The following is a 25377-nucleotide window of genomic DNA, read 5'->3' as shown; positions in this document are numbered from 1 at the left end:
TAAGGAAACATGCTGTGTCGACTCTGTGAGTGCAGACCTTTAAGTCAGCGGTCAGGGCAGAGCACGCTTTAATGTGTATTCTTGTTGAACTCATTGCATAACAGAGAGCTCAAATTTTGGGTTGAAAAAGCACAATAAGAGCTCGAGGTGTTTAAGAGGAGAGAGATGTGGGGAGGAAACAGTCGACTTCTTCAGACAGAGGAACGTTGTTTTTATTTCCATTCAGCTCAGATTCTAAACACACGCTGGGCTCATGTCTGTCGGCTAAGTGGATTCATTCTGCATCCCAGATGTAAATCATCAGACACCGACGGAGCGGCGTGCTGCTGGCTCCTCGGCAGTGGAAATCAGAACGAGCTCTAAATGAAGTGGCACACGTTAGATAACGTTCCATCTCTGTGTGTCTCGTCTCTCCGCAGTAACAGAATTCAACAATGGCTTGGAGGCCAGTTCAGACTCAGATGACGAGGACAAGCTACACATCGTGGAAGATGAAAGTCTGCAGGACCCCGAGGTCGCCAACGCCGAGGGGGGCACGCCGGAGGACAGCCATGACGCCACCACAACAGTATTATCGCTCAACGGCTCCCTGAACGGAGGTGAGATGAAAACGTTAAAAAACATGAAGACTGTTCTGTCTTTTTTTTATTCCAGTTATAATTTTTTTTTTTTGGGGGGGGGGGGACTGAATGTAGGTCAGACATTTCCAGGCTTTAGATTGGACTTCCAGGATTGATCTTGATTATATCTGTTAATCCTGGGAACGTTTGCTGAGCATGTTTGCCCTTTCTCAGCTGTGCACTCTTTCCCATTCACTCACACACACACAAACACACACACACACACACACACACTTTGTGCTGGGAGCTGCCCAGTAAACCCACAGTCTCTCGATCACACTGGCTGTTTCCTCACTGCTCTGCTGCACCATTTGGGATCAAATGAAACCATGAGCTTGGTAGCATGGTTTCAGTGTTGTTTGCCTGGTTGTGGGCTCTTGAAGAAGATTCACCAACAGTGTTCGGTACTGCAACATTGATCACCAACATGTTTCTGTCCATAGAGTTAAATCAGCAACAAAATCTGACCAGTGTTCATACGGCTGGCCTGTGTTATTATTAGAGCCTGACTGAGTTATCAGCAAGCCGATATCAGCATGTCAAGTAAATAACTGTGTTGGTTAATGTTTTTGCAGATATACATCGATAAAATTCGATTTTAGTCAGCAGTCAAAAAGCATTTCATTTCAGTATCATTGTACACTAGCAGGTGTTTTTCTAGCTGTCACCACTAGAGGGCACTATATGGATCACAACAAACATCATCCCTCTCCAGAGTGTCAAACAGTGATGCACGTACAGGCGCAGTTACTTTCCAGTTGAGTGACCATCTTGTCTTCATTATAAATCTTTTCCACACATGTTTGATATCTGCGTAAACGCAATAAATGTGTGTTCATATCTTTATCTGTCTCTAAAGACCGAAGATAGATCTAAGAGACAAATCGGCCGATATATATTGCTATTGGATTCTTTTATCTGCCCAAATATCGATATCGGAATCGGCCTCAAAAATCCCATATCGGTCGGGCCCTTGTAATTATTTACCATCAGTGCTGTAAATAAACTTAAGTTGTAGGGCTCGGCGATGTGACCTCAAATCAACATCACCATTAACTGAACATTTGACCTCGATGACGATTAATGAACGATTTTTTAGTTTTTGTTTTTTGCCCTCATAGTTCACTGACGAGGTCTCTTCTTTAAATATGCTCACCTATTAAATCTGGGATATTGTTTCTAATGAGAGAGTGACTATCTGATGAAGTATTTTGTGGTTATTTATTGAATATTTGGAACTGAAATCAAAATGAAAACGACACGTTTTAGTTTTAAAGTAGAAATGAACTTCTCTAAAACACTAGAAAATAAATAAATTGCATTTCTTGCAAACAGTCTTCCCGCAGTGTTTACATTTGACTTCTTTTTGTTTGTTGTCGTCTTCCCTAAAGACAAAATGTGTCCAAACGACGGACATTGCTTGAATGTAAAAAATCTAAATAATCGACATGGGCAAGATTACGTCGTTTCATTTTCAATTAATTGCCCTACTGAGTTGTAAACGTGTGAGTCAGCTCAGTGTCTGGTTGTTCTACCATCGCTGTATGACCACGGCTGCTGAATCTCTTTTAGTACATCAATAAGAACAGGTGGTGAGATTATCCACACAACTGTTGTCAAGTGGAACCAAACTGAGAAGAGGAAGCAGACTTGTGTTCCCTCCGCTGCTCGTACATTACTCTTACTTAAGCAGATATACAGTGCAGTCTTCTAAGTCCTCGCCTCTTAATTGAATAATAAGATAGAGAGCAAACGAAGCGTTCTGCTGCCAGCGTTTAGTGTTTAAAAAAGAAGCTGAAAGCCGACCACGATCGCAGCTCGGTGCGGTGTGACACTTTCAAATCAACAGAGAAGAGGCATCACAAAGAAGAGGGAACATGTGAGTGTTTCAGATAGAGAAGAAGAGACGTGCTTCAATAACGCCTTAAATGAAGTGTAATCCTGACAGTCATGCCGAGTGTTTCAGGTATAATCTTCAACTCTCATATGCTAACTGGCTAAATCCCCAAACACTCGCTAACAGGCTAACACACCTTTCTTCCAGTGTTACAGCTCTTTGCCCCGGGTGAAGTTGAAACTTCAAATCCCCGACAACACAGCACCCTTCACACCAGCAGAATGATTTAAGAGTGCTGCTGCTTCAAACGCCCTGAGCTTTTGGAAACACGTCCCCCTGAACAATACAACTTTTTACACCCAGACAGAAAAAAGAATGACGCCCAAACAGATTCTCAAACAAAGCTGTGAGATGTGCTGGATGTTATCTGGGTCAACTGTCTGAGGGAGAGACCTCTTTTTTTTTTCTCCTGATTTTCATTGTCTGCTATGACAACCTTTTACCGCTCCGCTGTTACCCAGCATGCACGCAGCACAATGCGAATGAAAAGAGACGCTCGGATGGGATTACTGCGCCATAGCTTGCGTCTCATCGTCGACTGGTGAAGTGAAACTGTAATCCATTCAAGCAAAGAAACGCAGCTTATGTAATATGTATGCTAGAATGTTTTTTGGCTCTAATATTTACAGAGCCGCAGCAGAAATGTTGTGACTTTTTTTTCCGCGCACGAAAGGCACATTTCTCTGAAAACGGCTTCAAAACTTTAAGTCTGTGTCAGTGAGCACTTCCTTTTGGGCACAAGACGATCCATCCCCCAGACGGGCGAGGCGTATCGAGCTGCTGATTATTAAACAGGTTTGCCCGGGGCTGCTCAAGAAAAGACAAAAACACTGTTAGGCCGTCCACCTTGCGTTTTTTCCAGGCAGAAAAGCGCTGGCTGTGCGCTCGGGAGTGTTTGCATGGAGAGTTTGTCCGCTGAGAATAAAAGAATTGCACGTCCGTCCTGTCTCTATGACAACACTGTGCTGACAACGGCCGCTGTATGACCGACACTGCTCCGTTACTTTTTACTGCATGTTTTATATTTGAGATCGTTTTTTTTTACCTGATCAAACAAAGAGCAAAGAGGATGTGAGTACAAAACACGATCTGTAGGCGGCAAAAATACAGGGAATATCATACATTTGGAAACAAGCGTCGGTGACGTCAGCAGCGCCTTTCTGAAAAGTTGAACGATTTTTAACTTGAGCGCTCGGAAGAAAAGACGCCGGACGCTGAGCTTTTTCTCCAGGCGGCCGCTTTCCGCTTTGAACGCTCTCTACTCATTGAAAACAATTGTTAAAATACGCTGGCGCTCAGAAAAAAAAACGCTAGGTGGCCAAAAGTGTGTACTTTTCTTACACAGCACAATGCCACAGATGTCACAAGTGGGAAATAAGTGTGAAAATGGCAGACTGACAGCTCACCAGAGGTTTTACATCTGCATCAAAAGTGAATTTCACTCAACTCATCTTCAACGTTATTTTATCCCTAAAGAGATTGGTTTTGCAGAAACGTATTAAAAGGACTGAAAAAGACAAAAAACATGTAAAAGCTAAAGATGTCGAGTGACTTCTCTGAAGCAGGAGCTCTAAATGCGGTTCTGGGAACTTAAATAGTTCATAAAATCAATAAAAAAGGGGGAGGGGTCCAAAAGTTCCTGCAGTCTAAAAGTGCCTAATGTAACCTCTGCTATGAGCCACATATAGAAACTAGAATAAAGCCCTTAATGATGCAGAGTAGACTGATAAAGCTGCAGGGCGGATGTGTCTGCACATTTTGTTTTCCTGTACACCTCAGAGTTCAGGGCTTCACCAGGTTAATCTGTAAGGCAATCGTCCATACTTAAAGACTGAGCAGTCAGACACAGCTCACAGCCATGGTTTGATTAGAGCTCTTGTATGTGACAGAACTGTAATAATACTGTTGAACAGGGCGTGCAGGGGGTTGTGGTCTTTACTGGTGATGATCTTCCTGCTCTCTCTTTGATCAGATCAGTTCAATCCTCCTCTCAGCCTCGGGGAACGTCCTGCTCGCTCACACAGCCAGATGTTCCTCTCTCTCATCTCTTCTCTGATTTTCTGTGCATGAACTTCATCCTAAAGGCTAGTCTGCTTTATACACACACACACAAGCACACACACACACACACACACACACACACACACACACACACACACACACACACACACCAACACGTCATCTGATCTCCGTCTCTTTCTGATAAAAACAGAGTAATGAGCTTCATCAGCACTCCTTCACGTCTCCTCAGACTGAAGTCAAAGTGCCTCTCTGCTCGACTTGAATGACTCAGTGTTTCCGAACACGGTGCTCCTCTAACTGTCACATTTAAGGGATTTCATGCAATAGGGTATCATAAAAAACTTCTTTTATGGCCTGCCACATGTTGTCTTCGCTTGTGAACATGTGTTCAATCTTTATGTTTGACAGGTTTTGATTGGGCTAAGTTCAACTTAGCCCAAAAAAAAAGCAGATAAATACAAACAGAGTTAAAGCTGATATTCATTTTTTAATGTTGGTTAACACGTGAATCATGAATCATGTTATTGAACATAGCATATTTTTCTCATAATGGGGGCGGCTGTGGCTCAGTGGAAGAGTCTGTCGTCTCTCAACAGGAAGGTCGGGGGTTTGATCCCCAGCTCCTGAGCCATGTGTCCTTGGGCAAGACTCTTAACCCCAAGTTGCTGCTTCGTCAGCGGCGTATGAATGGGATTAGTTACTTCTGATGGTCACTATAGCAACCTCTACCATCAGTGTGTGAATGTGGAGCTGTGACCTGCGGTGTAAAAACACTTTGAGTAGTCAGAAGGCTAGAAAAACGCTTTACAAGCTCAAGTCAAACAAAGATCGATTGAAGTCCATTTAGATTGTGCAGACCTATTAAAGGTATTTTCTATAATTAATATCTGTTTTTTTTTGGGGGGGGGGGGTAAGAACATATGAGAAATATACGTTCATATTTCCTATAGTCAGGTAAAACTGTTTGATGTCTTATTGAGACCTGTTAACTCAAATATATTCAGTTAATTGTCCAGTTAGACAACTTTTAACATCAGGCAATTTACAGTTTCTGTATGTTTAATGGGATTTGGCTACCGCTGCATCTCCTCTTACAATAACCAGGAAGCAGAACTTGTAACCTTGAATGTGTTGCTTTAACTGTGAAAACACTTCCAAACTGTAGATTATTCAGTGCGTCTTGTAAATTCATATGCTTCCACTTCTGTAGTATCATTAGACAGGAGGAGTGAGTTTCCTGATCAGAGCTGCTCACATCCAGTTGACTGTGGGGAGTTGAGTCAGCTTACAGTGTTTTTTCAGTTTCAGTTACTCTGTTTTTTTCAGTGCTGACACCTTTTTATGTGCAGGTTGAGTCATGCAGGAAGCATCATGTCTGCTTTGTTGATCACAGCTGGACCTGAAGTCTCTCATCAGTCCTGCTGACCTTGATTTCCCATAGTTAGAAAGTTTGCAGGGACAGCGCTTGACGATATAAAAGCCAACTTCTGAAAGCGTGACACACCTCAGCATTCGTGCAAGCCAAACACAAAAGTAGCACAAGTTTTAATAAGCCGCGGCAGAACTGAGTCTGCATTCAACGGCACAGATTGATTGGCTCGTGTTTACGCCGCTTCTCAATGCCCTTTTTTAATCCTCCATTCGGCTGCAGCCTACGCAGGCATCTGCCTTCATCTCAACAGCAGCCAGCGTGAGCCAAGCAGGAAATACTAAAACCATGGAGACGGCGAGAATGTGACACTCATAAGATATTGCTCCCAAGTCTTGTTTCTTTGTTTCTGAATAAAGCCTTACATGGTGTGAGCAGCTCATGAGTGCTGCTCACTCTCGTTCACTTTGTTGCCCTCCCTCCCTCCCTCTCTCTCTCTCTCTTTTAGCTCGCTCCTTTCTCATCTGTGTACTCACTACTTTTTTTTTCTCCAGTCGCTGATCTCTTTTCATGTCTTTTTTGTGTTCTTCTACCTGACTTGCCTCTTGCCTTTGTTTCCCTTGTTTTTCTCTCTCCTCATTTCTTCTTCTACTCATAATCCACCGAAAGAAGACGTGTGAATGAGCCTCTGCTCAGTGTTTGAAGTGATAGCTGCTGCTGTGGATGTTATGAGCTCTTTATTATCCACTGAATGTTTGCTGAGCTTTTTGTTGTTCAGTGAACGACCCCACAGTAGAATCACTTATTTGGCTGTTTTGGATAAGCTAACTTGTCTACGGTCTCATTCTCTGATTGGTCCAGCAGGTTGTGAAGTGCTTACAGCCAATGGTTACTGTCTAACTACAGCGGATAGGTAACAGGAGTTATCAAGCAAGTCTTACCACCACCAGTCTTACCAAGCAAGCTGTCCGGGCGTCGGATAGCCTGCTGCTCCATGTACAGAGGCATTAGTCCTTGATGTGGGCGACCCAGGTTTGAGTCTGACCCCGGACACTATACTGCATGTCATCTCCCACACGTGTCCTCTATAAATAAAGGCATTTTTTTCTTTGTAGCATGTCTCATGAAGAATATATCTTGGTCATATTTCCTTTTTTTTTTAAGGTTTGGGCTTTTTATGCCTTTATTTTAAAGATATGACAGTGAATAGAGTCAGAAATCAGGGAGGGAGAGAGAGAGAGAGAGAGAGAGAGAGAGAGAGAGAGAGAGAAAGAGACAGGGTGGGGAATGACATGCAGGAAAAAGAGCCAAAAGGAGCCATAGGTCAGATTCAAGCCTGGCCCGCCTCTACATGGGGCGTGCGCAGTAACCACTAGGTTACTCCTAGCTATCCAAATTTAAGGGATTGTTATGAAAAGTTTAATGTTTATAATTATGAATTATGACAAAAACATTCATTTTTACTGATATGGAAGATACTGAAATGGGCATCTGGGACTCAAAAAGTGTTCTTTTGAGCTGCTTTTATCAGGACTATAAGGTGTTTCACAGTTTAAAGAGAGTGCCTGGAGTTTTTCTCATGTTTTATTTATAGTTGTGACTCTGAGGCAAGTGGTCGACCTCATGAATGGAGTGAAAAGTCAATATCATCCAGCCAACATGTCACGTTTGGGAGTGTGAGTAGGAGGATAAGACCCAAATGCAGACAGTACAGGCTGAATGGTACAAAGATACAACAACAATACAACGATTGATTGATTAAAAAAAAAAAAAAAGTGGCTGGTATGCAGGTATTGGAGGGTTGGCAGGCAGGCGGAGAGGTAACAGAAAAATAGGCCAGTGTGTTTTTTTATGCTTTTACTGTTTATCACAACTGTTGCTTGAAGCTCTTTTGGTGTCAAACTGTGATGCCTGAGTACAGTGTGCAGTAGTAGAGCAATAAAAAAATACCTTAAAAATGTAGGATAAACATTAACAGACCAGAAAGAATCCAGTTAAAGTTTGTGGAAGATCTCAACGTGTGTTTGAGGGAAGGCATAGAAAAGCCGTGAGAAGTTGAGATCCCTTCAAAGGCTCTGTGTGATCTCTTTGGATTGTCTGACTTTCACTCCTTTCTTTCCTCGCCGTCTGAGGAGAAAGCAGGGAGAGCAGCTGGTGTTGAATTGGTCCTCTAGTGAGAGATTAGTGCGTAACTCCCCTCCTGCAGTCTGGGCCGCACTGCAGCTCCAATCCATCCCGCCTGATAAATTCACCTCCGACTCACAGTGACAGGTTCTGGCAAGGTGCACTAGTGCAGTACTCTGAGTATGAGAGTGTTTGGAGTCTTTAGTGGGTGCTAGTGCCTCTGAATAATTCTGCAAGTGTGTGTGTGTCCATGCAAAATGTGCCTGATCAAGTCTGTATGTGTGTGTGTGTGTGTGTGTGTGTGTGTGTGCACCACATGATTTCCTGTTTTCATTCCAGTCTGATATTCCACATGTGTGTGTTGTTGCAGAGTCCAGGTCGTCATTACAGCGTGGCTTTTTGTGAGGCATTAAGAGTAATTGTAGAGTGTGGTGGGAAAATATGCAGAGAGGTGTATCAGTGAGGGGGAGGAGGAGGAGGAGGAGGAGTGATGGAGAGAAGTCAAGAAAAACAAGGGAGGGAGGTGAGGGGCAGAAAGAAAGGTAGAGCAAAGGGAGGGAAGTGAAAGAGAAGTTTAGAGGGAAAAGAAAAGATGGAGGCAGAGTAGCAAGAAGAAATGGAGAGATGGAGGAGGCACTGTGTAAAAGGTGAAGAGTGATAAAAGATGGTTTAACTGGTGTGAGGAAGGAGGTAGAGTAATTAAGAGTGATGGTGGACGAGAGGAAGGGAAACACAAGGAAAATATTAGAGAACACCGTAGAGAAGAAGTGTACTTAGGAAAAAAAATCTAATCCAATCCAGATTTATCTAGAAGCACGTTCAAAATCAAAACAGGGCGACCGACAATCAAACGTAAAAAAACTCTATGAAACACAAAGACCAATGAAGAAATAAGAGGACATACAAAGAGTAACCCTAACCCTATGACTATTCAAACCCCAATTATCAGAACAATATAGGGCAACAACTAAATTAAAGGTCACATATAATTTTAAATACACTTTACCATGTTTTCCTAACTCTAATATGTGTCTCTAGTCCGTCTACAAACCACCCAATGATGCGAAAAGTCCACCCTGCGTGGTCAGACACAGCTCATTTACATATTTAAAGGTACAGACACAGAAACAGTCTGTTCTGAGCAGGGCTGAAATAGAGGCGTTTATAGACATGATCAAATACAGGATCTGAGTGGATTTAGAGCAAGAAACTTCACACACATGTTTTGAGGAGCTCTGAGACTTATTTAAAGTTGTTGAAAAGGAGGAGAATATGTCACCTTTAAGCTGCCTTCATCTAATAGCCAACAACAAAATGGTGTCACGGCTAAAGCATCTAAAGCTTCCTCTTAGACTTCAGGACGAGTTTGTGACAAGAGACATAAATATTTAATCTTGATTGTCTTGTTTTGATGATGGTAGGAAGCCAGATTGTAATTGAAACCCCTACTTTGAGTTGCGTTTAATTGTTCTTTTTCTTGTAGTAAGTCATAAATGTTTGAGTTCCTGTGGTCTTGAATGCAGCACGAGCTTAAAACCTGACTTCACTTAGCGATTTGATGCTTCCATTGGCGCGTACAGACTGCCATGTGAAGGCGGAATACTTACGTCCCTCTCGTGCGGTATGTAAGGCAAGGAGGCAGAATGGGCGAGTGAAGAAGTTCCTCCCCTGATCTGCCAGTGGAGGTAGTGACAGAGGCCTAATGGGGGGAACGTGCTGGCATTGTGTAGCGTTGGAGCCGGCGAGGGGGAAACAGTGTGTGTGTGTGTGTGTGTGTGTGTGTGTGTGTGTGTGTGTGTGTGTGTGTATGTGTGTGGAGCTCCTCCTGTGTGCTCACATGCTGTGCCTCCTGTGCTCCCTCTCAGCAGTCTGCGAGGCCATTATGCAATATGAATCCACACACTGGGACAACTTTATTATATTATTATCTCTGGTGGTGGAACTTCATCACAGCACTGTAGAATCACAATCTGTGAGCAGCTAATGTCAATGATTACCAACTCGTCTGCCAGAGTCATTGTGCAGTGAAATAAGATGGACGCAACACCCTGAAGGGACATTGAAAAGGAATAATTAAAGAAGAGTTTGAAGTGGAAGTTTAAAGGTTCTCCTCTTTTGGTTCTGTCAGAGGAGGTAACAGAAGGACAAAGTTATTTTGGGGGTGTCAGCATGCGGGCAAAGTCTGAAGGCAAACCCAAAGATTTAAAACAAAAAAGAAGTTCAAATGTAGCTGAATTTTTATTCCCCAGTCTACTACTGTACCTTTCTGATGGGACAGATATGCTTCTATTTTAATCATCCATCTGTTCATCCATTGTACTCTATTCTTCTTCTGTTCGACTTCAGTGATTGTGTGCAGGGCTCAGAGCGCTGCCAAGACATGTTTGTCAAACGCTCCATACTGTGCCTGAACACAGACGCAGCACTGGAGATGTAGACATGCTGTTAGTGTTGATGGACTAGCAGAAAGAATGGAGGCGAGAGAGAGAGAGAGAGAGAGAGAGGGGAAGGAGAGAAACAGAAAAAAAAGAGAGGGAGAGGAAGGAAGAAGAGAGAGAGAAAAACAAGTGAAGAAGAGAAAGTGGGATGAAAGGTGGATGAGTGTGTCCCTGAGGAGAGAGAGTTATTGGAGAGCTCTGCGATGAGATCATGGGAAGCAGAGATCTGTGTGTTTGAGATGAGGCTTAACAGGGCTCGGCCTGGGTCTGCGTTTACTTTATGAACACACACACACACACACACACACACACACACACACACACACACACACACACAGCTGCACCTGTCTCTGACAAGGCTCAGCAGGAAGAGGCGTGGCCTTTGGCACAGGTCCTGCCTGCACTTAAAATGCTTGGTGTCCATAGTAACTCCGGTCGCAGTTTCACCTCGACTTGTTTCTTTATCAACATTTTTACACACACAAAGTGAGGGAACGACTCTGTCCCAGATAATTAACTTATAAAGAACATTTTGTAATACCACAGCAAGAGAGCTGTTCGTTTGTTACTTTCAAAGTACAGAAATCACATGAGCAACAATTCGGGCCGCTTTTTTTCTTCAGCCTTATCCGCCAAGTAATCCAGCACCTGAAAAGGTCAGAGGAACATACGCTGGAGCTTTCTTGTGTGGTTTTGAACTGCTGTCACACTTTCATTCAGAACTGTAGTCTTAAAGAGTCGTGAAAGCTGAGTCATTACAGAGACTTTTACTGGAGCTCCTTTCACTTTCTTTGGGATTTGAGAAAGTTTACAAACTGATTTTGTAAAAAAAATGTTTTGAGATAATGTGTGAGTAGTTCAAAATATTTCGTAAAAGCTGTTAAAATCATATTTTGTCTTATTTACTTCATCTGTGCTGTTATGATGTGACCTTGAGCCCATGTTCCTAAAAACACCAACAGTGGGATCGGAGGATATTTCAAATATTTAAAAAAACAATAATCAGGAATTGTGCCTTTGAAACAATCTTTAAAGCCTTTTTGTATAATAATCCAAATATTTTAAAAACTGATTTTCCTCATCTCTGGTTTGTAGTTGTACTCTGCAGGGTTTGATGTTAGAAACATAAATTGCCAATGTTGCAGAAAGTTCAAATCAACATGTTTCTGTTACATGTTTGCCAGAGGGAGTTAAGAAGCTCTCTGCTGCTCTCTAGTGGTGGTAATGTAAAACAGCATCACATGATGCCAGTGTTGGATAAAACGGGCTACAATGATCCTCTAACCTTTGTGCGTTTGTGTGTGTTTCAGTGAAGGAGGAGTGTGTGTCGGAAGAAGAGGAGGAGGTGGTGAAGGAGATTCTCCAGCAGGGAGACACAGCCGTCATCTACCCCGAAGCCCCCGACGATGAGCAGAGTCCAGCAGAGACGGGAGGTGCAGATGAAAATGGTAACATTCACACACCAACAAACCGACAACCTATTTAAGTGTCTGCACACATTCATTTTAATAATAGTAACTATATTTATAAAGCAGTCTTAAAAACAAGGGGTTACAACACATGCAGAAAACAACAAAGCATAAGAACCCAAAAAACAAAGAAACCCACAGATGAGACCCCCAATCTACAACAAAACTCCAACAGTATAACCCAAACCACAACCAGACCAACATTAAAATACAAACAAAGTCAGAACCCAAACATCATCAGAACCCAGGCAACATAAAAACTCACAGTAACTCAGGCAACACAGGAAACCTGGCAACTTAGGTTGAGACCAAGAGAACTGAGAATCTAAGAAGATAAATAAGCAATTAAAAGAGACAGAAACAATAAGAAATAAAAACATTATGAAGAGATAAAAACTATAAAAATGCTTTTAAAAAAGCACTAAATAAAAGCTGTTCTTCTTTCTTCCTACACTTAACTTGATGTTAAACCTTATTACCTTAGTGTCATCGTCTTTCTAGTTATTGCAGGCCTTAGTGACCGAGGTCAGCTCACTGTTAGAATCAGTTATTTCACTGTGACATCATCGACCCAGAGGTGTACAGAGACATGTTTACTAATACTCTTAGAGCTGTGTACCTGTTAGGAAGCCTTCAGGTCCTGGGTTATATTGTAATCTCCCCTCTTAATAACACGCTTATACCGTTTTCATCAATATCAACTTCAGGTTTAGTCATATCAAAGCACAGTGACTCAGTACATCCAGGAAATAAAGAGTCAGTCATATATTTGTAGCTATAGTTTCAGATTTCAGCCCAATGTTCAGGCAGCTCAATCAAAAAGAAGAATAAATATTCTCCTCTGGATGATTCACCGCTCAGCACATGGTCATGGCTTTCAGTTAGTTTGTGTGTTCAGAAATGTTCAGGAACAGCAAACACAGGATATGTTGTGAATGTGAAGTTTATTAGCAGTTTGATCACCCTGTATCTCCCCCTTTGTCCCGTATCACAGGCACCCCCGCCTTACACATTTGCCCCTACTGCTCGCGGGGCTACAAGCGCAACGCCTCGCTGAAGGATCACATCAAGTACCGCCACGAGACCAGCGACGACAACTACAGCTGCTCGCACTGCAGCTACACCTTCACGTACCGCTCACAGCTGGAGAGGCACATGACCCACCACAAGAGCAACAGGGAGCAGGTAACAGCAGCACCCCAAGGCGACGACTCTTTTTAAAAGTGGAGGTCAGAAGGGGTTTCTGATCGGCAGGCTGGTGTGTCACACAATCCAATCATTCCTGATAAAACAGTGATTAGGAGATGTTTTGGGGGAACTTTTCAGGTTCTTATAATAGATTTTAAAAAAGTGTTTATTTATGTCCTACATCAGGAGATTCTTTTAAACCACTTATGAGTGTTTTTGTACCTTACTATCTCCTTTACCAGACGCTTGAACCTCTTATCCGTCATCACTTTATTTCCTTTTGCTATTTTGCCGAGCCACAGTTGTGCTAAAGAATGATCTAGTAAAGGATTAGTCGATGTGTGGGTTGTTTTTCATACACACACTGATTTTTTCTTTCAAGAATAAAATCTGCTTTTCAGTCAGTAGTGTACAAAAACTGTTCCTTAAACCTAAAAACCTCAAAGTTTAACAGTTTAACAGGCGTGCAAAAGCTCAGCAATCACACAGACTATAGGCTTTGTTATGACATAGCGTTTTTATTATAACGAGTAACACAAACTGTAAAATACAGAATTTTGAAAGTAATATTTGTAGGAGTTTCTTTTTTCTCATTTAAATTTCTTTTTTTATTTTTATGAGAAAGTACAAACATAAATGCCAGAAAGCTTATTGTAGTAGCTTCCACTTAATGAATATTAATATATTTTCTTTAAAATAATAAAACGTAAGGCTTTGTCATTAAACGAGCTCTAACCGGTAATCCTCTGTTGTCATGGTAACAAAAACCTTCGACCACGCGTGCCAATGAGAAAGTGATAAAACATTTAGGCTACTAATATTGTTTTTTTTTTATTATTATTATACAGTAAAGTAGCACAAATGCCTCAAAGTTTGACTCTGTTTGGGAAACTGTGATAAACGAGTTGAAAAAATAAATAAATAAATAAAAATATTCATCACGTTGTTTCCTCACCTCTGCCTCCACCTGCACGCAAAGGTACCAAGTAAACAAAGGTACCAGTTACGTCACGCAGTGCTGCATTCTGGGGGAAAAAAAAGGGGGCGTCGTCTTCCTCTGAGGAACGTTACGCGCTCACCTCACCTCATGGCACACCTGGCCCCGTGGTTACCTGCAGCGGACCTTACCTTTTGTCTCGTTCCGCTATTGTTGGTTAAATCGGGGAAGGATAAAGAAAAGGGGAACATCCTGCATCGGAGAAACTTAACACAACAAGCTGAGCACATCCGTATTCTGGATTAGTGACACGGATCGTTGTGTTGTTTGTGGACCGAGCGCAGCGTGTTTACTTCACGTTCATAAGTGCAAACATCGGCCTGCAGCTCTTGAACAGTTTTGCGGTAAGTTGGTGCAAGTTTGGGTCTGATCTTAAAACTGCATCGGGTAGGCTGTACTTGCAAAGGCATGGTCGCATTTTGTCTTAGAAATCAAAACAAACTTAATGCAACTCTTTTATTGTCATTATTTTTTATTTAGTTACAGTTTCTGGATTCGATCAATCGAGTTTTTAAAATAATAATTTTTATTTATTTATTTATTTTTTACTTTCCATGGGCTTATGTTTAGAAGTTTTTGACTCTGTTGAGTGAAAATGGTCACACGGTTTCTACAGCCTCTTTCTTAAATGTGCGTTTACAAAGTAGTTACCACATGTTTGCATAAAGGGTTCACTTCAGGACTAATCCTCATAAAGGCAGCGGGGTTGTTGTTCAACCTAATCTGTGATAGAAAACCACGCCCACTCCCATGTGACCCCCCCACGGCTACGTTTACACGGCTCAAGGTGGTAAGATAAAACCAGCTGCGTGTCTGGGGTCAAGGCCTCTTTTATCTTACAAAAAAACACACAACCCTTTTATGTCAGGATCAGAAGTTTGTGAAACTGCAACTACTGTTCTGAGAAGTTATTCTGCCGTGCTTTTTAATAATAGTCTTTTACAAAAAAATAATCATGGGTGCACCAAATAAAATAAAAAAATCCAGAGAGACAAATTTAAATGCAAAATGAGCATGCAGATACATTAAATTGTATTCAAAAGGTCCGACACTCATACTCTTACTTACATTTCTTTCTGCAGACCTGTAAATACATTTTGTGTATCATTGTATTGTTGGACTGATTGATTGCTCTTTGTCTGTTGCAGCGTCACGTTTCCCAGCCGTCAGGAGGACCGGCTGGTTTCCGCAAATTCAAGTGTAACGAATGTGCCAAGGCCTTCAAGTACAAGCACCACCTGAAGGAGCACCTGCGCATTCACAGCGGTGAGCCGTTACCGTGGGAACTGCCACACACACACACACACACACACACACACACACACACACACACACACACACACAGCCTGGCAAACTCTGAGAAGGCCACTACTTGCTGGTAACTGATATGAATGATCTGTTTTCACTGTGTTTGCACACAACTGGAAAGGTATCAAATTAAGGATAAATAAATAAATGACATCATGAAGGAAGAGAAAAATTAGAGACGATAAGAGTGACCCGAAAAGATAAAAATCTGCAGCAGTTCAATTGATATTATTTATTTATTTTATTACTAGAGTACAGAACTTTGATTTACAAATTGTCACAACATTGACGATAAATTTTAAGTTCAAGATCTTTGCCAGTCTACTAAACAGTACATTCCCTTCTGCCTAGATTCTTGCAATGAACACACATTTCCATTTCCAGTTTCCACAAATGCGCCGTTATTAATTTCAGCCGTCATATTGACACCAGAATGTTTTATTATTTTTTTGTCCCAGTCTGTAAATTCAAATTGTGTTTCTATGTTGAGGAAGCACGGCACAGCGGGGGGCTTCACATACACACAGTCAGACATGCACAAACACACAGTGATGTACTCAGCTGATACTGTCTGGCCCCTGTAACACCTCTGTTACTACCTCCGAAGACGGTACAGAGGGGGGGGGGGGGTCCCTTAGTCCCTCCATTTCACCTCCGCAACGTTTAGATTGAAGGCGAAGCGGGGGACGTAATTATCACTCTTTGAAACGACAGTCAGATTATGGCTCGAGTAACACGGACCTAAAAGATGAAGTAAACAATAGTACAAATTTAACTGGACATTTAAAATCAGTTTCAGGGGAGCCGGTAGCCTCATGGTTATGTTGCGCGCCCCATGTACAGAGGCTATAGTCCTCGTCGCAGGAGCTGTGGGTTCAAGTCCAGCCTTAGCCCTTTGCTGCATGTCATCCCCCCCAATCTCTCCTCCCAACGTGTCCTGTCTCTCTTCAGCTGTGCTATCTAATAGAGGCAAATATGGCCTGAAAAAATCTAAAATAGAATAAAAAAAGCACAGTTTCTTTCCTGTCATTCTGCGACTTGTTATATTAAACACTTTGTCATGAAAGCATTTTGTCAGTAACCTAAAAAACGAGTAAGTTCAACATCCAGCCCAATGATAACTGAAGTGTACAAAGAGGAACAGAAGAGAAAATATGAAAGATCATAAAGATGAGAGTCGACCTAATTCAACTTTTTAAGGAGCTTGTTTTTTTAACACTGTCATTTTCTCTGTGTTCCTCAATCAGGTGAGAAACCGTACGAGTGCTCAAACTGCAAGAAGCGATTCTCTCACTCAGGCTCCTACAGCTCCCACATCAGCAGTAAGAAGTGTGTGGGTACTGCGCAACCCAATGGTGTCCCTCGAACATTGATGAAAGCCCCTCCCCCTCCCTCCCAGACCACGCCGGTCGTAATAGCTCCAGCACGCATGATTCTTAAAGAGAAGACTGACAGCAAACCCCTGCAGGAGCAGATTCCCGTCACCCAGATCAAATCTGAACCTGTGGAATACGCCTGCAAGCCTGCGATGGCTGCAACCACCACTTCATCCGCCACCAACGGCGTGGTGAACGGCGGCTCGACGCAGCCGGCCGTGGTTCAGGCTGCGACCCTGCCTCAGGGCGTGGCCATGGTCTTACCCACGGTCGGCCTGATGTCGCCCATCAGCATCAACCTGAGCGACTTACAGAATGTGCTGAAGGTGGCGATGGACGGGAATGTGCTCAGGCAGGTGCTAGGCTCAGCGAACGGCGTGGTGACGCAAGGGAAGCAGGGAATTGTAGTCCAGCAGCCGCAGCAGCAGATCATCAGTCTGCCGGCCTTCGTGGATCACGACGGCACCACAAAGATCATCATCAACTACAGCATCAACCCTGCAACCGCTACCACTGCCACGACCCAGCCTGCAGCGCTTGTTGCCAAAAACAATCCTTTCCCCTCTCCTCCTACTGTCACCACTGCTGCAGCCCCCACCCCCAGCAAAACAGACAAACCCCCGACCCCAGAGGTGGCAGACCTCTCGCGCGTGAAGGCGGAGCCAGAATCGATGGCCATCACGGAGTCAGACGCGGTCACACAAACGGAAAAGAAAACCGCTCGGACTTCAGACTCTCAGGCGGCTCACATGCCAAAAGTGAACAGCTCCAGTACGTGTTTACTCTGCGACGACTGTCCCGACCACTTGGAGGCGCTGCACCTTATTCAGCACCGCAAAGCGGCCAATGGGGAGGCGGTGGACTCGGCCGCTTTGGACCCCTCCTTCGCCGACCTGTTGAGCGAGGCTGGGGTGACTCTGGAGGACCAGCCCGTAGACGACCCCCTCTCTCTCCTCAAGGGTTACTTTGCCTCGCACGCCAAGCCCAGCGAGGAGGAGCTGGCTAAGATCGCAGAGTCTGTCAGTATTCCTGTTGACGTGGTCAGAAGGTGGTTCGCCAAGATGAACTCTGGGGGAAAAAATGCGCAGCAACACCGCAACAATGCCACAGCGGCGTCCAAAAAGAATTCCAGTTCAAAGGACGCCTTGAAGGAGAATGGAGAGTCCGAGGGTGAAAGTACCCGTTTAACATCCAACAGAGCGTCTTCACAATCCAGCAGCGCGTCTTCCTCAGACTCCTCGCCACTCAACCTCAACAACGGCGACCTCGTCATCGTGAAGAGCGAGCCAGAAGACCCGGAGCCTATCGACTCGCAGGCGGAGCCGCTCGACCTCTCCGTTCCCAAACACATCGCAGCTGCGTTAGACGCCAACGTGCCCCCGGTGAAGCAGCAGGAGCAGCCCCTGAACCTGACCTGCCTGAGGAAGGAGCAGTACGAAGGGCGGACCATCTACGTCGCCACGTCGCAGGCCGCCAGACCCGTCAACATCGTGAGCGCGGCGCAGCTCCCAACGTTGGTGGCGATCGCGGGACAGGGAACGATGAGCTGTCTGAGCACCATCAACTCCACGACCAAGCGCACCATCCTCATCCCCCAGCTCACCTACACCTACGCCTCTACAGCCGGCAACGCCACCGGAGTGAAGACTGTGGTGCTCAACGGTCACACGGTTGGTAGTTATGAACATTCATTCTGACAAAATGTTTTATTTTCAAACGCTTTGTTATTTTCTTGGGTCACTCGAATGGTTGAAGGCAAAGAAAAAAGCTTGTCAAAATGTTTACAGTGATTAAGTTTCCATTGCACAAGATCTACTTTGAAAGAGTTATCCCACATCCCAGGTCACATTTGTATTTCATATTTCAGCTTTGAGTTCAGTGAATATAAAGTAAGTTCTGTGAATAAAAGCATCACTTTATCTTGGAGTTGCAACTGAACTTCTTTTGCCCTCATCAGTTCATCTCTTAGTTTTAGTTTTTTCATCAAATGAAAGCTCTCAAAAGCCAGAACCTCCAAAAGACCAGGGGGATGTTTTCAGTATTGCTTGTTTCATGATCCCAGAAGTCATGTGATATGTTTCAACACTTCAGTATATCATAAGTAAAATGATACATGTGCAAGAAAAGCATCAGATTTTAAAACTTTCTTAGCTTTATGAGATACATTTATAAGATGAATGTAATAATCCTGAAGGGATGTCTGGGGATTGGCTGCTCCAGCATTATAGTACAAAAAGGAGTTTTACATAAAGAGAAATATATGAAAGACATAACACATGAGGGTGCATTATGAAGTATTACTGTAAGTGGATGAGGGTTAAATTCAGAGACAGTGCGGTAAAAAGGATTATTGACAGTTCAGACCCAGGATCTGTTGATGTGAACTCCAGGTAGTGACAGGGGTTGAACAGTGTCGTCCATGACACTGAGCTTTTTCTGAGCGCCCCTATTCCCAGGACAGAACCATCTTCCCTGGTGACCTTACTGAGTCTGTAAGCATCATTTGCTTCATCCTGCTGCCCCGGCACATGACAAGAGTAGGAGATCATACTGGATACAGCAGAGCCATAAGACGTCTGCAGCACGGTTCTCCTGCAGATTTTGAAAGGTCATCTGGGAATAAGCAGGTAGCTCCGGCCCTTCTTGTACACATGGCATCAGGGTTTTTAGACCAGTCCGGTTTATTGTCCTTGTGGATGCCCAGGTACTTTGTATTTCCTAAAGTACACCATCAAAAGAAAACACTATTAGGTAGGATTTCTGCTGCATCACACCTTATTGTTCAACTAAAGCTCGCCCCATTATAAACCCTCACATTGAACCTTTCATTGAGCACTGATCTGAAAGCAGCTCCTGAAGTTTTAAATCACAGATAGCTGAATGAAAGGCAGTAAAGTTATGCATTAACATTAACCACCTCGACCTCTGACATGAATCTTTTTCTTCCATGTGCAGCAGGAGAAGCAGCAGCCGCAGCAGCAGCAGCTGGACACCGGCTCAGACTGCGTAGCCCCGGCGGAGGAGGACATGGACCCGGATACAAGTGTGCTGGCTAAGAAGCCCCGGCTTGAAAAGGGCGTCTACCCCTGTGATCTCTGCTCCAAGGTTTTCCAGAAGGGCAGCTCCCTGATCAGGCACAAATACGAACACACAGGTATTGTTGAATATTGAAAATTCTGCCAACAAATATTCAGTGAATTTAAATCTTTAATTAAAGGTTGAGTAACTTAAGGTCAGCAGTACTTTACATGTGGACATCGTCAGTGATTACACAAGTTGTGCTTGTTGTGAATGTTAAGAGACAGCTGCCCTGTAAAATAAACCTGCTCACAATAAGTTCAGTGTTGATGGAGATGAGACTCATGAGGTGAGTTATAAGGAATCTTTCCCTGCAGCTCAGGCTGGTTTCACACAGTGGTTCCACTAAAATCACTTTTTTTTTTATTGCAGTTTGCAAGACCTTTGAGACCTTTAAAACAAGCCTCAGCATATGTTGTCATGACAGCTGTTTATCAACAGTGTGACTCGAGTTATGTCACATAAATGTTCTCCCGATGCACAAAGGGTGAAAATGCTGACTCTTTTTTTTTCTGTCTGCAGGAAAACGTCCCCACGAGTGCCCGGTTTGCAAGAAGGCCTTCAAACACAAACACCACCTGATCGAACACTCGAGGCTGCACTCCGGCGAGAAACCTTACCAGTGTGACAAGTGCGGGAAGCGTTTCTCTCACTCGGGCTCGTACTCCCAGCACATGAACCACCGCTACTCCTACTGCAAGAACGACGGGTCGAAACCAGACCCCCGCCCTCGCAGGCCCCACGTGGAGCTCAGCGGCCACGAGGCTGGACTGCAGTCAGACAGCCGGACCACCACCCCGCCCTCCCAGCTGGACTCAGACGAGAGGGAGAGCGAGGAAGACGACGACGACGAGGCCATGTGCATGGACGACATCCGGGTCATTCAGGTGGATGACGGCGAGTGCGAGATCTACGAGGGGAACTTTGAGGACGATGACGACGAGGAGGAGGAGGAGGAGGAGGAGGAAGAGGAGATGGATGAAGAGTCGATAAGAAGAGCGGCGGCCATGGACTTAGCTTGTGATGTTGTAGAGGTGGAGCTGCAGGAAGATCACGTGGTGGAGGAAGAGACGGGGGGGAAAAGTGAAGGAAAGGGAGTAGCAAGTGCAAATAAAGAAAAACTGGCAAACTGTGAACCAGACTCTGAAAAAAGAGTCGGGGAGGGGTCAGAGAGTTCTGAACCCGCTGTGGACTTGAGGACAAACATCAAGAAACCTGTAGAGGTCAAGGCGACAAAGATCGCTGAGCCTGCAGAGGCCATGGCGACAGACGGCGCCAAGTCGACAGAGGACATGGCGACAGACGGCGCCAAGTCGACAGAGGCCATGGCGACAAACGGCGCCAAGTCGACAGAGGCCATGGCGACAGACGGCGCCAAGTCGACAGAGGCCATGGCGACAGATGGCGCCAAGTCGACAGAGGACATGGAAACAAATGTCCCTGAGGACATGGCGACAAACGGCGCTGAGTCTACAGAGGACATGGCGACAAACAGCGCTGAGGACTTGACGACAAACATCGCTGAGGCCACTGAGGACATGGCGACAAACGGTGCAGAGCCAACAGAGGACATGGTGACAAATGTCCCTGAGGACATGGCGACAAACAGCGCTGAGGACTTGACGACAAACATCGCTAAGGCCACTGAGGTCATGGCGACAGACGGCGTTGAGTCTACAGAGGACATGGCGACAAACATCGTTGAGTCTACAGAGGACATGGCGACAAACATCGTTGAGTCTACAGAGGACATGGCGACAAACGGCGCCGAGCCTACAGAGGAAGCTACCACAGACAGTGGTGAACCCACAGAGGAAGAGGCAACTGATGTAACCCAACCAACAGAAAAAGTCCTGAAAGACGTCGTCAAACCTCCAGCAGCAGCAGTGGAGGAGGAGGAGGAGGAGGAGGAGGAGGAGGAGGAGGCTACAGATATCACCCAACCTACAGAGGAAGTGACATCAGACTGCGCCAAACCTACAGATGAAGTAATGACTGATGGCACCGAACCCGCAGAGGAAATGGCGCCAGACCGCGCTGAGCCCACGGAGAAAGTCACGGACGTTGGCCAACCCACAGAGAAAGTGTTGAAAGACTGCGCCGAGCCCTCGGATGAAGTGACGACAGATAGCGCTCAACCTACAGAAGAAGTGACGACAGACGCCAAATAAACGAAGGAAAATCTGTCCGGGGGACAGTTTGAATCCGTAACTCACTGAAGTCGAGTTATCCGAGACAAAACCGCAGAGAGGTCGTGAAGCGGCGGCGGTTGCCTGATCTTAACGGTCCACTACTGTGTACAAAAACCCAGGTGTGCCTGAACTTGAAAACAGGAAAAAACAAAGACTTTTTTTTTTTTCTTGTGGAAAATGAAATATCAGTGTTGAAATTGTTTATAGAAGTACAGATTTTAACTCACCCATCAACTTGTTAGACTTGTTACTGAGACATCCCAGGTTGTTTTTATTGTTTTGTTTGTTTTCATTTGGTCAGTGTTACTAATCTCTTGACATTTTAACCTGTAAAGTTGAGGAAGATTTCTATACCTTTTTATTGCAAATGAAGTTTCCTAAATCAGTATTTTATTGAGTTCTACGAACAAAAACCTCTGCACTACAGTATTCCTGGTTTACCTACGGATACATGCCTCATGCATCGTATGCCCTTCAGTGTTATAAAACGTACACTAGCTAGCCAGGTGTCGTTCATGTGCGTGTTAGTTTGCTAGTTAGCGTTAGCTTTGTTTTCAGTTTGACTGTTAGCCTTAAAGAAAACAAAGTAATCTTGGGGGCGGGGAGAGGGTGGGGGGAGGGGGGGATGGGGAGTCCGGGACGAGAACGTGGCTTCTGGACGCCATAACCAAATTTATCCAATCAGGGAAGGTAGAGTCACGACCTCAAAGCCAGCATCAGGCGCGTGTGTTTTGTCACCCGGCGTCGCCTGAGCGGGCGGAGTCTCCACAGCTGCATGGCTCGGCCGTGTCATGAAACACGCGCGCCCACTCTTACCAAGCTTCTCCTTATTTTGGTCGATTTCTGTTCTCAGTGTTTCAGTGTTACTAGCTTATATAGATATATGAAATGTCATACTGTACGTGAAGGAGCGGGGCCTGTTTCCCGCTCCACCCCAATGCCTCCAGCCTTATGCAAGACCTGTGTGCTGTTAAAAGTGCCATTGAACAGTGTTATTATTTCTTCTTCTCACATGTAGCCAGTATTATATGTTCCTCTGTTACTTAAAAGACCCATATTGACTAATGTTTGTGGACTTGCACAGAACAGCAACAGCATTTTTTTGCCATATTTACTGCGAGAAACCTAACTGTGAAATGAATTAGTTAACATTTGAAGGCCTTTAAAAGTTTTTGGACCGCACAGAAACTCTGGAAAACAAAATATTAGAACTTCTTATTATGATTTCAAAAAGCCAATTCTAATTAAAAAATGGTAGACTCCGTGAGTGATTCTGTCTTTAACACCAATCTTCAACCCATTGTATTACATTTTCTGAATCAGCAAATCCCTCGACTCGAAAGAGCTGAAAACAAAAAGCAGACCCTGTTGTCAATCAACGAAGTCCTCAGTAACTCACTTGACTTCTCTTCTGGGCTCTAGATGGCGCTAAGTCGGCCCTACCTTCAATATATTTAGAAAAAGATTGTGCTTTGAGTCCTGATGCTTCTTGAAAATGTGTTTGTTGAACATGAATTATCAGTTTTGGAACATCTGACAGTTTGTAGTTTCTCAACACTGTCCAAAGTATTTCACTTTTTTAAAACTACAATTTGAAAGATTCTTAAGTGGATAAAAAGCTCAGTGAGCTAACCTGTGGATATGAAATGCCTTTTAAACTTGAGATAATCACTTTTCCCGTCGATGTTAGCAGTAAAAAATAAAAACAGTGAGTTCATTTGTTGGTTTGAAGATGTTTACAGAAGTGATTTCAAACACAAAATTGAACCTTTCAAAGCTAAATCTGGACTTTTTGCTCCTCAAGATCGGCTCAGAAAGGCTTCAAAACTGTATTTAAAAAAATCAAGATCATTTTCATACGGAGCCCAGGAAGTCCAAAAAAGTAAAATAAAAATCTTGTGTGAACAAGATCTCATCTAACTTGTGCACACAAGATTTGTTTTTCACTTTTTGGGACTTCAGGGACTCCGTAGTTTCAAGTATTTTGCAGACAGATTTTCAGAGTGACATTTTAAAGTTGTACAGACTTCTGCACTCGTTTTCAGATGGTAAAAAAATAATTAATAAAAAAGAGTTAGTGGCAAGCTGTCCCGCACTTCAGGTAACAAATGTTAGTGAATGTGGTCTCTGTTGAAGTGTTTTCAGTTGTTGAAGCCGAACAGTGTTTGAAATATGAGTCTGTTTCAAATAGTTTGAAGTGTGTCGTCAGTATGTTTTTTTTGTTTTGTTTGTTTTTTCCGACAATGGCAGTATTAGAACCCTTTTCACAGATTAAAAAAAAATGTACCTGTTTAGTTTTTAGGAGACTTTTTTATATTTATGTGTCTTATTTTTATATTTTCTTTAATGGTTATTTATTACACATTGTAGTGTACATTAATGTAGTTTGAATTGATACAATAATATATTTTAGTATGAAAAATAATCTCAAGACAAACAGGAAAAAAAAAGCCCTAATGTGGTTCTGGGAGCTTAAGTTTGTTTGAACAAAAAAAAAGGTATAAAAAAAGATAAAACATGTATTCTGTAAACTTCTGTTTGAAGCTAAAAGAGAAGAAGAAAAAAAGCCAGGAATGAAGAGAATTAGAAACTGTTACATGTGCATCCGCTCTCTGCGTCGCTACGAAGCTACTGAATTCTACAAACTCTGATTTAAAAAAAAAAAAAGCATGAGTCGTCGCCATTTTACCGAAGGATCTTGTTATGAAGCCGTTCCTCCTCCCTCTTTACTTTGAAGCCAAATTTGAGATCATCCCTCCACCCTGTTTATTTTTTTTTTCTGTTCTGTGCCAACTCGTTCCATTGTAATGTCCAAGGCTGCATATCGTTCGTTCTGTCCTCACCCTTTGTAAATCCACTGTCTTTTTGTATCGTTTTTATTTTAGATTTGCTCCATTTTTATGACTCCCCATCACAATAAAATATAAGAAAGTGTCTCTGAGTCCCGTGTTGTACTTTGTAGCTTTCTTACTCTATCAGTCGTATGGCTTATTTAACATCCAGAAAGACTTTTTATAAATGTTCTGTATACTGAAGATCTTCATATTACTTAATTAGATCAGACAAAAGACAGGCTGAACACTACGAAGCAGTTTTAATAATAATACATTTTATTTAAAGGCGCCTTTCAAAACTCTTAAGGTCACCTAACAATACAGAGATGAAAACAACAAAGTAACAACACAACGATAAAATTAACCTTAAAAACACAAATGTACAGGACGTAGAGGAGTTATGAGACCGGGTGGAGAATGATCAGACTGAATATGCCAGTTTAAAAAGATGTGTTTCTAGATGAG

The 25377-nt window shown here is 43.5% G+C and overlaps 1 protein-coding gene across 6 annotated transcripts in view; it reads left to right on the top strand.

Moving 5' to 3' along the window:
• zeb1a (zinc finger E-box binding homeobox 1a) overlaps positions 1-25012 on the top strand; it is a 68840-nt gene extending 43828 nt beyond the window's left edge. For 2 of the 6 annotated variants that reach the window (XM_020641804.3, XM_065953657.1), the window contains exons 2-8: positions 420-599; positions 11781-11918; positions 12934-13124; positions 15273-15390; positions 16680-18478; positions 19764-19962; positions 20409-25012. In XM_020641804.3, the coding sequence (XP_020497460.2) occupies positions 420-599; positions 11781-11918; positions 12934-13124; positions 15273-15390; positions 16680-18478; positions 19764-19962; positions 20409-22057 (4274 nt within the window). In that variant the 3' untranslated portion in view covers positions 22058-25012. Of the gene's footprint in view, positions 1-419; positions 600-11780; positions 11919-12933; positions 13125-14137; positions 14469-15272; positions 15391-16679; positions 18479-19763; positions 19963-20408 lie in introns of those variants that run through there. The other 4 variants (XM_065953661.1, XM_065953658.1, XM_065953659.1 and 1 more) reach the window with 4 other exon arrangements.
• The last annotated feature ends 365 nt before the right edge of the window (positions 25013-25377 follow it).

Source organism: Labrus bergylta, chromosome 4, assembly GCF_963930695.1.
Source record: "Labrus bergylta chromosome 4, fLabBer1.1, whole genome shotgun sequence".
Classification (NCBI taxonomy): domain Eukaryota; kingdom Metazoa; phylum Chordata; class Actinopteri; order Labriformes; family Labridae; genus Labrus; species Labrus bergylta.
Note: the sequence above shows the minus strand (reverse complement) of the source record. Positions and strands in the feature narration are given on the sequence as shown.